The 12,923-nt window shown below is 36.5% G+C and overlaps 2 protein-coding genes across 2 annotated transcripts in view; one reads left to right on the top strand and one right to left on the bottom strand.

Moving 5' to 3' along the window:
• LOC115627836 (ataxin-2 homolog) overlaps window positions 1-12,923 on the bottom strand; it is a 54,680-nt gene that overhangs the window by 18,161 nt on the left and 23,596 nt on the right. The gene's annotated exons all lie outside the window — the stretch shown is intronic.
• On the top strand, window positions 4,040-6,871 carry LOC115634140 (probable cytochrome P450 28d1). Its single transcript, XM_030531715.1, has 6 exons — window positions 4,040-4,250; window positions 5,145-5,283; window positions 5,359-5,466; window positions 5,538-6,165; window positions 6,246-6,515; window positions 6,574-6,871. The coding sequence occupies exons 1-6, from the start codon at window positions 4,057-4,059 to the stop codon at window positions 6,738-6,740; spliced, it is 1,506 nt and encodes a 501-aa protein (XP_030387575.1). The 5' UTR covers window positions 4,040-4,056; the 3' UTR covers window positions 6,741-6,871.

Below are 12,923 nucleotides of genomic sequence, written 5' to 3'. Positions count from 1 at the left end.
ATTATATAGTATAATAGTGAAGCGGTCGATTTCTCCCGGGCATGTGTGAAACTCTTCCCCAACCACTCAAATATTTATGAGCGTTTATAGTCGCACCGGAAACGCGTGTAAAACGCGCGCTTTACAAATCGAAGGCAAACATCTGCCATGCAGTCAGCCGGCTGTGCGGTTGAACTGCGGATATGGGCAACGGACATGGTTTAATCAGCCAATACAAATAGCCACTGACAGGGGGATGTGTGTGTGTGTGTGAAATGGCAAAAGAGCGCCTGTAACTTGTATTTGTTGAGAATTTTATGTGCGCTTGAAAATAATACCACACGAAGGCAAACGGATCTCTAACCTCTACCGGCCGGTTACTCAGCTCTGAACCGCGCCCATCATAATGTTATTTCCATCGACACCATATTGATTTCCCCCAACTAACTTTTACACTTCCCTCAACCTCAATTATCATTGGACATTCTGGCCAGTCTGCCGCATTTTGTCTAAATATTTTTGTTGCCTATTGTGGAAATATTTGCACTGCATTTGCATTGAATTGATTGGGCTTCGGACCGCCCATTGCTGCACAAATCCCTTTTCATAGTATGTATATTTGAATGTATATACTGTATCCTAATTGTCTGTAATTGCTTACTTCGTCGCGTTGCCGTTGCGGCTCTCATTGTTGATTTTTAATTGCCGCGCAGTCATTCGGACGTTTTTGGCATTTGGTCAACAGCTACCAACCCGCAGCCACATTGTCTGTACATTTTAAACGCTGTCACACTTTAAATCCTTGCTGACCCATATGAAAATTTCATTAACTTGTTCGTGTTTGTGTGTATATATCTGTGTGTGTGTGTGTGTGTGTGTGTGTGTGAGCGCGCCATTTTTAATTGGCTAATGCCATTTGTGGGGCTTGGGAATTCAACTAAAGTACCTAGAAAGTGTATTTTTAGCATAATTTTGCGGTTTAGGGAATGAGTTAAATGGCGCGTTAATATAAATAATGGAGTGTAATGGGTTGAAAGATGTACCTATGGGGAATGCCTGATGTAAAAATGGCTTGTTCTGATGCCAACAAATATTTTCTAAATTAATTCTCAAATACTTAAAGACTTTCCTAAAAATTGATTTCCAAATGCGATAAATATATACATAGTTGTATTAGAAATCAAACTTTTTTAGAAGTTCTGCTGCTTAGATTAGTTACGCATATGAATTGTCGGTTAATGGATTTCAATTATCACTTCAGAAAATAATACTTCAATAGCATAACAAACACGAAAAGTAACTAAATAAAACGATATTAATCAAAAAAAAAAGAGTAATGTTAAAGGGCGAGTGAAACCAGAAACAGTATAAGAGTTTTTGAGATTTGAAAATCAGACATAAAACAATATATTTTGCTTTACTTGGTGCAGAAATTCTCTGAGCTGATTGTGTCCCTGTTAAGTCCCTACTAAGTATTAGGTATTAGTGCTTGGATGCACTACAGATATATGATATATAGTACTTGTTTATCAATTGGATTGGATTGCTTAGAGGGGCCTGGCATCATCCACAATAGCATTGAATGTCGTGTTAGATAGGTGGGGAGTGAATTTCTCAAAATCTCTGTTATTATTCTCTTGCTACTCTCTGTTTTCATTCGTAAACAGAAGTATCTCAAATTAGCATTCAAGTTCAAGTTAAGTTCAAGCTCACACAAATTTACATACTTGTAAATCAATTAAGTTGAACTCATACTTTATGAAAAACAAAATTATACTGCAACCAAGGGCGTACGCAGGGGGATGGGCCGTTGCCCCCCCTTCCCCCCTAGACAAAAATTTTCCATATAAAGTCGACCACACGTTCATTATTATGACGCACTATTTCGCCTTAAGATGGATCTGCGTTGGATTTGTTGAAGTTTTTTCATCGATCATATGCATAAATTATTTTTTAAATGCATCGGGCATTATTTAATCAAAATTTTAATTTTTTGGGCCCCCCCTTTGGTAAAAGCTGGCTACGCCCTTGACTGCAACAATCAGATCAGTTTAGAGGTTATCGGTTTCTAAGCTATTTTCAGGTGATATGAACAATCAAACCATGCTGATAAGCATAAAATGAATTTCTGTTTCGTATTCTGTTCAAACAGACAACATCGCGCTGTGCATAAGCTCATACAATTGATAAATTTATAAAATACTGCTCTCATCTTTATCAATTGAATATACGGCAATTGCACAGTAGAGCACCCATTCAACCACCCAACCAGTCAGTCAGCCAACCCATATAGCAGTAATCAGTTTCATTTCGTCAGCGTTGCTGTGCGGTTTAAAAGAATGTGTCCAATTTTTGCCACGCTACTGGCTCTGGCAGTACTCGCGGCCCTGATCTACGTGTTTCTCATATGGAACTTTAATTACTGGCAGAAGCGCGGCATTAAAACGGCCAAGTCCTCTCCGTTTGTGGGCAGCTTCCCCAGCATTTTCACACAAAAGCGGAATGTAGTCTACGATATCGACGATATATATCGGTAAATGCTTACTTGAGCGATGTGAAAGTTTTTTGAATTGTATTAAAAAAAAATATTATAGTATATGCAAGTAGAAATCAACTACACTCAGAGAAAACAAGAACGTGAAATTCTGGATCAATTATGATGATTAAGTATTATTTGAGAATGTGTTTTTTGGAATCTAGTTTGTTAGCTTCAAATTGAAAAGCGACAGAAAAATAATATAGAATTCCCAAGTACATATACTATAATTGAGAAGTATGTCGATGTACTTTTTTGTCAATTACTAAGTGGACTTAATTGATTGATAATATCAATGTACGGGTAAATCTATATATTCATAACACAATTGAATGCAATCAATAAAGAAGCAAAAACAAACAAGAGAGAACGCTACAGTCGAGCAAGCCCGACAGTGTAATACCCTGTACCCAGGTAAACTTCCCTCACTGAGTTATATGCGCCCATAGCAGCAGCAAAAAGAGGAAGAAGAAGAGCGAACTTGTTGCTGCAGTTTGGTGGGGTTGTACTGGCGAGAATTTGTTTCGCTAATAACTTTTCTTAGAATTAACCGAATTGAATAAAATTTTGAACAACAATAGATAATTATATATGAATTATGTGTGCAAAGTTTGGTTTAGGTAGCATTTGAAATGTGGACGCTATTGACGAAATTCTGCAGCGGGGGAAGGGGGGGAAAATTAAAAAAAAAAAAATAAACTCGTCCTTACTCGGACCTAGGAGAATCTGGATGCCAACTGGTTATTCTAGCTTTTATAGTTTCTGAGATCCTCGCGTTCATCCAGACGGACAGACGGACGGACAGACGGACAGACGGACAGACGGACGGACATGTCTAGATCGATTTCTCTCGTCATGCTGATCAAGAATATATATACTTTATGGGGTCGGAGATGCTTCCTTCTGTATGTTACATACTTTGCACAAACCTAATATACCCTTTTTACCCTACGGGTACAGGGTATAATTATACTGCAACCAAGGGCGTACGCAGGGGGATGGGCCGTTGCACCCCCCCCCCCCCCCCCCCTAGACAAAAATTTTCCATATAAAGTCGACCACACGTTCATTATTATGACGCACTATTTCGCCTTAAGATGGATCTGCGTTGGATTTGTTGAAGTTTTTTCATCGATCATATGCATAAATTATTTTTTAAATGCATCGGGCATTATTTAATCAAAATTTTAATTTTTTGGGCCCCCCCTTTGGTAAAAGCTGGCTACGCCCTTGACTGCAACAATCAGATCAGTTTAGAGGTTATCGGTTTCTAAGCTATTTTCAGGTGATATGAACAATCAAACCATGCTGATAAGCATAAAATGAATTTCTGTTTCGTATTCTGTTCAAACAGACAACATCGCGCTGTGCATAAGCTCATACAATTGATAAATTTATAAAATACTGCTCTCATCTTTATCAATTGAATATACGGCAATTGCACAGTAGAGCACCCATTCAGCCACCCAACCAGTCAGTCAGCCAACCCATATAGCAGTAATCAGTTTCATTTCGTCAGCGTTGCTGTGCGGTTGAAAAAAATGTGTCCAATTTTTGCCACGCTACTGGCTCTGGCAGTACTCGCGGCCCTGATCTACGTGTTTCTCATATGGAACTTTAATTACTGGCAGAAGCGCGGCATTAAAACGGCCAAGTCCTCTCCGTTTGTGGGCAGCTTCCCCAGCATTTTCACACAAAAGCGGAATGTAGTCTACGATATCGACGATATATATCGGTAAATGCTTACTTGAGCGATGTGAAAGTTTTTTGAATTGTATTAAAAAAAAATATTATAGTATATGCAAGTAGAAATCAACTACACTCAGAGAAAACAAGAACGTGAAATTCTGGATCAATTATGATGATTAAGTATTATTTGAGAATGTGTTTTTTGGAATCTAGTTTGTTAGCTTCAAATTGAAAAGCGACAGAAAAATAATATAGAATTCCCAAGTACATATACTATAATTGAGAAGTATGTCGATGTACTTTTGTGTCAATTACTAAGTGGACTTAATTGATTGATAATATCAATGTACGGGTAAATCTATATATTCATAACACAATTGAATGCAATCAATAAAGAAGCAAAAACAAAAAAGTACGACTAATATCTTAAAAATTAGAGAAGCCTCTGGCTTCAATCACAACCACGTTAATGCTGTAATGATTGCAGTTTTTGCTTAAGATAAAGCAAAACAATTAAGTATTAAATTTAGTACTTAAATTTAGAAATGTTGTAATTAATTTATTATATTTTATTTATTAATTTATTTATATTTAATATATATATATAATGTATTTATTGTGATGAAATTTGACATTTCATCGCATTATCGTAGTCTTCCGAAATGTTTTATTATGAGAAATATTGTATAGAGCAGTGCCCCCAAAAATCGAAGCGAACTACATATAAAAACTACCAGTTTACTCTTTAAATGAAAATGTAGTTTAATTTTAACTTAAATTGCAACTACATTCAATCAAGCAGATAAATTATAAGTTTAAGCAGAACACGTATAAGTCTTATTGTCAACTTAAGAGAAACCCCTGACATAATTGGTATCTTAAGTTGAAAGAAATTGTTTACCATTGGATTATATGTATATTAATTGCCCATTCTATTTAGCAAATACAAGAATACGGATAACATTGTGGGCGTTATGAACACGCGAGTGCCTCAGTTGATGGTCTTGACTCCGGAATATGCGCACCAAGTGTTTGTTACTGAATTTCGCAGTTTCCATGACAATGAATTTGGTAGATTTGTAAGTCATATCTATAATGTAATACAAGTATATATCAGTAACATCTTACTTTTCATACTAATACTTGCACTCCAGACAAATGAAAAAACCGATAAGATCTTATCCAACAATCCGTTCATATTGACGGGTGAGCAGTGGAAAGAGCGACGCGCTGAAATAACACCCGGACTGAGTGCCAATCGTGTAAATAAATAAACGAAACTATTCCCAAAGTTCTCCATTCATTTTAAACATTAATTTGTAAACATTTCCAGATAAATGCCGTCTATCCCGTCACGAAATCTGTGTGCCACAAATTTGTAGAGTATATTAATCGTCAGCGCCAAATGGCGTCCACCGATGGCGTGGATGCCAAACAATTGTGCCTTTCCTATACCACCGAAGTGGTGTCCGATTGTGTGCTCGGAATTTCGGCGCAAAGTTTTACTGAGAAGCCAATGCCCTTGGTGGGCATGATCAAGCGGGTGTTCGAGCAGTCCTTCGGATTCATATTGTTTCAAACGATGGCTAATTTTTGGCCCCCTATAAGCAAGTTCTTCTCCGTGCCGCTGTTTTCAAAGGAGGTGGAGGAGTTCTTCTTTGATCTGATGGATAAATGCATTTCGTTAAGGCGGCAGAGTGGGCCACGCGATCGTCTAGATTTTCTCAACTACATACTGCAGTTGCAGGACAAAAAGGAACTTAACGTATTGGAGGTGACCTCCCACACCATCACCTTCCTTACTGATGGCTTTGAGACTACTGCGTTGGTAATAGCGCACACCCTCTTGCTACTGGGCCGTAATCCCGAAGCGCAGCAGAAGCTCTTCGAAGAAGTAGGCACATCACCGCTGGATTTTGAGCAGTTGAGTGAACTGCCTTTCCTCGATGCATGCATTCATGGTGGGTATAATAATATAATACATGTTACTATTCATTCTAACTCCAAACAATCGATTCATATTCATATAATTCATCTGCAGAGACGCTGCGAATATTCTCGCCATTGTTGGTAGCCCGCAAGTTGGTCACGGAGCCGTTTGATTTTGTCAACAAAGATGGCGTTAGCGTGCGCGTTTTGCCGGGTGATGTAGTCATCGTACCCGTGCACTCCCTGCATCATGATCCGGACTTCTACGAGCAGCCAGAGGAATTTATGCCGGAGCGCTTCTTGGAGGCGAACGGTGGCGTGCGCAAATATCGTGACCAGGGCCTATACTTCGGATTTGGCAGTGGGCCGCGCGTGTGTCTAGGTGGGTGACCTACATAGTAGGTAGAAACTCTAAAAACATATATTACCTCTGCCTACAGGCATGCGCTTTGCACTCACACAAACGAAGGCGGCATTAGTGGAAGTCGTGCGTCATTTTAACATTAAAGTTAATCCGCGCACACGCAAGGATAATCGCTTGGATGACACGTTTTTCATGGCCACGCTCAAAGGTGGTATTTGGCTGGATTTCGAGCAGAGAGCCTGATGAGCCAATAAATATGCGAAATGGCCAATGCAACGCCATTGTTTTAAATTTTTCTTAAAAAATATAATCGACACGCTACTTGCTATTAAATAAAATTGCCTGCGGTGGAAAATTGAATTTTTACGCCATAATTGCTCGTCTAATTATAGCTAGATGTGCCTTGAGTTGGAAGCCTTGGAGCTCCCTGTAAAAATAATAATTTTTCAACTAACAAAAAAACTCAGCCAAAGGCCAAAATCATAACGCCTTAAAATGCTAATCATGACATGTTCTTTGTACTCGGATTAATTCGCTATTATTTGGTATTCCCCAACCTTTTTTTTTTAATGTATGCCAAAGCAATTTGTTCGTATTTTACTCGAGCTCCCCATACAAACAATGAGTATACTTGTAAAGAAAGCGGAAAGTGTGAAAGCTGAAGACACAAGGGAAGCCGAAGACGTCACGCATGTCCTTGCACGGAAATGTGCAAAGTTTTTCTTTTTTATGCCACATTCCTCTGTTTTTCTGGCAACTTCTTTCTTCGTCTGTGCACCAACAAAGGTTGTGCATAAAACTAATTAACTTTTCGCACAAAAGTGTGCGATGTGCATTTTAGACTTTTTCGAGCGTTTTGAACGACTGATTGCGAAAATATTTGTGGCACATTTAAATTTAAATTAAATTGAAGTTTTTCAATGCATTCTGAATGTTCAACAATTTTCTCTCATTTTATCAATCTATCTACTGCTTTTGCAATTTGATTTTCACTATTGCTCTGGGGAAAATAAAAACCCAGTCAAATGACAAAGTTCGATTTCTTATCTCCCCACAAATTTCACAAGAGAGTAACCTTCAGACAGACCTCCAAGCGAGGTAAGCTGGTTCGCAAACAAGACTTGGTATTATAAATAACTATACATGTGCATTTGGACAAATGTTAATTTTATCTCATTGGACGTGGAGTCTTCTTATGTGCATTGTCTTTGATTGAATACCTTTATCCTTAATTCGAAAATATTGGGCATGCCATTTATCATAATTATTAATTGCACAAGCGTGCAATTAAAGCCCGAGGCGTCATGTCCTTCAGGTTCTGTTTGTTCATTATTCCCCATTCCATCACTCAGCAGCTTCACGCTGATTGAATTTTAATTAAAAGTCCAAGTTGTGAAAAATAAAAACTGGCGCCAGATAATAAAGTAGTGTGCCATCTTCTTTAAATAAATAAATAAATACTGCAAATACTTTGTAAAGTAGTTACATAATGGATTAATTAAAGCTCATTTTTGTTATTAATTAGCGTAACTTAATAAGCAATTAATGTTAAGAATTTTCAAAGAATACAAAATTGGTGAGAGTTTTCATGAAATACTGATTAACTGCTTAAGTTATCAACCAATGTAATCAGGGTCAGGACTAAGGTCTACAATTTCATTTCGAAAATACATTATTAGTTTGCACATCTTGGAAAAAATATAGATTATTCCAGAGAATTCAGCCTTTATGTAAAAATCGTGCTTTCCTTTAAATAATGTGATAAGATCGGTCAGTTATATAAAATTATATCATCAAACAAGCTAAGTTAAAAGCTCAAGTTTATGACTGGCATGAAATGGTCAAAGCGGGTTAACAACGAACAACATCCAAGATGACGAAGGCCATCAACCGATAAGCAACACGTTAAGAAAATCAGGAATTTGGTGCTTCATAATCTTCAATTGATAACTACTTACATGCTGTTGGTATTTCTAATGGATCAACCAACGGTATTTTAAGAGAAGTTTTATGCCTCGTTAAACTATAATCTCGTTTAGTTCCAAAAATCATAAGCTAATGCTTTATGACTACACTGACAAAAAAACATGACTCTATGCCTTCACTTCGAAACAAGCGACCAATTAAGCAAATATCGTGCCAAAGAGAAGTTGAAATGAAAAAATCAAGCCAGAGTCGCTTAAATAATTAATCAAAACTTAAAAATAAATCTACTACGGGGCAGAATCTATGGATTCCTGAAATAGCCCACTGTAAGTAATAAAAAAAAAGGTAGATAAATTTTAGGTCAGAAGAAAAAAGTGATAAGTCAAAAAATATGAAAATGATAATAAGTGAAAATAGTAAGTTAAGTGAAAACATATGATCTTACAACAGTAAATCAATAATATTTACCGCTTACATCGTTGGATTAAAATAATTTTTATTCAAACAAGCTAACCAGAGTATTTGAACTTATAGTTCATTAAATAAAAAGTTTTTTTTTTCAAGTTGTTTACTGTATATAAAAATGGTTTCAAACAAACAAAAAATAGAAAATTAAATGAGTTGTTGGCTGCACAAGGCAGCCCACTGAACTAAAATTGATGTTCAGCTGCTTTTGGGTTCCTTGGAAAAACAGCCTACTTCGATTGAAAATATTTTATTATTCTGTTAAGTACTATGGACACGAAACCAACAAATTCCGAACACACACTATGGGTCAAAAATGTTTGTAATTATACAAATAAATGAAGATATAATTTAACACATTATTTTAATGTTTGATTATTAATTATTATTATATTACTTCAATAAAAAAAGTTTACATTGGTATTTACGATAGTCCCGTTAAAAATTGATAAACAATTTTTGGAGTGTTTTCTTTTCTTTCTTATTGGTTGCAATTTAGTAATTTTGGTAAATTGAGTTTGAGTTTTGCAATTGGGTGCGTGATGGGAGTGCTTGTCTAATTTTGTTAAGTTCGTAAATTCAATGATAAACTGCTCATTTAGAAAAGCAGAGATTCAATTTAAAGCAGATGAAATTATTTGTTCGTTGTGGTGTAAAAAAGCTACAGACATACTAAGTATTAAGAAAATTCGTTTCAAACAAATAATAAAGTAGAGTTGTTAAATATTTTATTACAATAATTATAAAATAATATCTTTTTTACGTAAATGCATTTTAAAATTTGCACAATAAGGTGAAGAAATTTCAAATAAATGGCCAACCATAGTTGTAAAACTTAGTGTTGAAACATCAAACAAAATGTAAGTGTGTGCAATTGTGGTAAAATATTATTTTGACAGTTGCAGACATTTGACAACACTGCACCAGAACGAAACAATATGAAATGGCACGTTAAACTTTAACAACATTTGCCATAACTTTAACGCACGAATGGGTCGTTAACCACTTTTTCTATCTGCCACCGTTGAAATTGGAGTGACAGACAACCACACATACACACGCACACAGCACATCCAAGAACACCAAGTACACATCCACCTACATACATACATAGTACTTGAGTGTGTGTGTCAAGGAACATCAAAGATGCCGCTGTTGGTGGTGCTGCTGGAGTAAAAACATGTTTCACATCCTATGCGCATGCATACAACTTATTACCATATAATTTTTCTTATGCGCGAGGAAGTATGCCGCAGAAATTGTTGCACAGCATGTGTCCTGTCCAACGCTCCTCGCTCCTCTCCCCCAATTGCTCCCTCCACGACAGCCCGCATGCTGTGTCACACACAGAGCATATTTGAGCTGCTTGCTAGCTGCATAATAATCTAATGCGAAACTGAACTTTCAAGCAACACAACGCAGACACACACTTGGAACCGAATGTTCTTCTATACATATGTACATGCATATGTGCATACAAGCGTGTATATGTAGGTGCATGTATGTGTGTTACCTTGAAGTAAGGGTTCGTCAAAAACCAAATGCGCTGTATGTATCGAAAGCGTGGCAAACAAATTTAAGCACAAATCTGCACATGACACCTTATACATACATACGAGTATCTATCTACATATGTATGTATGTATATACATATGTATGTATATGTAGTATTTGTGTATTTACGCCCGCATTTGGAAGTCATCCATTTGGCTTCCCCTTTAAGTTTAATTTGGACTGCTTAGTTTGTTTTGCATATCACGCACCTCAAACAACAACTATAGCAATATTTATTCAAAATATGTCTTCAATAACACGCTCGTTCACTTTGTCAATGTGTCGCCTGCCAAAGTGCCTGTAAAATGCGACTCTTCCTTCTCTTCCCCTCGCATATCCCCGCATATTTTATGCACTCGAAACTTTCACCGTATTTTTATATGGTTTTTTGTGTTTTTTCTTCTCTCTCTCTCCTTTCAACCCCCACCCCCGGGCTGATTCAAGTGACGCGCAAATTTCTTTCAACTACCTGAAGCAACATAAAGTGGAGCAGAGGGCGAACTCATTTAACTTGTGACATGTGAGATGCCGCTGCCGACGTCGCGACGTCGCTGCGACTGCTGACGCCGACGTCGACCGCGCCGTCAACGCCCAGGCATTGCAAATATGTATGCCTGCTTGTTGCGGAGTGGAGGTGGAGGTAGAGGTGGGGGTGGCGAGCACGTTGAAAGTTTTGAATTATTTACGATGAGCGTGAAGCGCGAAATGCAAAACTTTTCTCGCCCCCTTTTTTTTTGCACTGTTTGCCATCTTTACTTGTATGGCGACTGCCGGGCTGCGGGGGCTTTTGTTGTCACTGTACTTGGTACACGTACGTACTTATTGTGCGGATAAATGTTTATTGTTCTGGGGAAATTCATTAAAAATATTATTATTTTGCAGTCTTACATTTGTAACATTATACTAACACAGGGCTTTCATTTGTTATATCTGATGTATCCTAAGAAAATTGGAAGTGCAACAAATTTTAATTGACATAAACAATATACTCATTGATAAACACATTTCAATTAATTATATTTATAAATAGAATGCCAATATTGATTTTTTTTTGCACTTGCATAATTCAAAGTAAGACTTGTGTCTATGCTTGTGTGTGAAGTGGGGCTTCAGCATCATCCTATCAGAAAGGGAGAAAAGGAGTATAATTGACATAACTTCATTAAGGGGAGACCCATTTAATTTTCACAGAATTTCGTAAAATTCATAATTTACGGGAGCTAAGGAAAACACCGAAACTATAAATAAGGACAGGGGAAAAGGCAAATCTATTGCTTTCTTGTAGGAGTACGTGTATACCAAATTTTAAAATTCTAACAACTATAATTTCTCATGGCTGTCAGACATGGTGATATTGACTTATCTTCTATCTTATCTTGTATTAAGTATTAAGTAAAGTTGATTTGATTTAACATACTCTCCGTTATAATCGCCGAATGCAACATTTCGCTTCTGGACGAAAATGATGAATGATGATGAAATATGATGCATGTATCTATGGCCATAAAATACTATTAGTTTGGGTGGTCTGCGGCGACCGGACAGGCACAGATTTGCATCGGCGCAGAGTCAAAAGAAATTATTTAGTGCTTTTGTTCGCTCTAAATATTTATATAAATAACATGAAATATGCCTGAAATATACGTCTTAAATCTAGTTTATTAAATAAATGCCGCCGTCCGAATTTGAATTTACAACTGCTTTTATCATCTTCCATCTATCAAAATATTATACTTGTATGCTGCTACTTTAAAATATAATGTAAAAACACTATGAAAGGACGCATTATAGCTTCAAGAGTCAAGAAACCAAACTCCTCTTACAGTGAAAATAACCATCAATATATTACTATGCAAATTTATGTTCAACTACATTTGGGTTCTTTCGAGAAACAGCCTACTTCTATTGCAATTATAATATTATTATGTTAAGTACTATGGACAAAAGAAATACTTGCATAGTCGTTTGCATGAATTTAACCGGAAATATATAACCTGATAAATATAGCTCCTGGAATAAACTATGTTATAATATATTGGTGTTAAACGTTATCTTCTTACATTAAAAATTAAAGTGTTCATCACTTGATTTTACTGATTGCTATTTTAAAATATCCCTAAATATGCGAATTTGTATTTGTCTTTCAAGAAAAGTGTTTTCTTTTAAAGGGCTTTGTAGGATAACTGAAAAATATTTGTAAACTAAATACTCTCGAAACAAGTTATTTTGCTGCCAAAAACTAAACTTTTTGATCCACTATCGACTGTTACTCTTGAAAATGTTATGGACAAAAACTTTAAGAGACTTTCCAAATGGAATAACTTTTGGAGAAGTATAAACTGTTATTTATCCCAACAGTTTGGAAAACAAATTGTTCAAAATATGCTAATTGCTTGCTTAACAAGCTAACAATTCATTTTTGCATACATCGTTTTAAGTGGACTTTGTTCGGAAAATGTACTTGTATATTGAAGGAATTGT

This window comes from Scaptodrosophila lebanonensis, unplaced genomic scaffold, assembly GCF_003285725.1.
Source record: "Scaptodrosophila lebanonensis strain 11010-0011.00,11010-0021.00 unplaced genomic scaffold, SlebRS2 tig00000001-arrow-pilon, whole genome shotgun sequence".
Classification (NCBI taxonomy): domain Eukaryota; kingdom Metazoa; phylum Arthropoda; class Insecta; order Diptera; family Drosophilidae; genus Scaptodrosophila; species Scaptodrosophila lebanonensis.
Note: the sequence above shows the minus strand (reverse complement) of the source record. Positions and strands in the feature narration are given on the sequence as shown.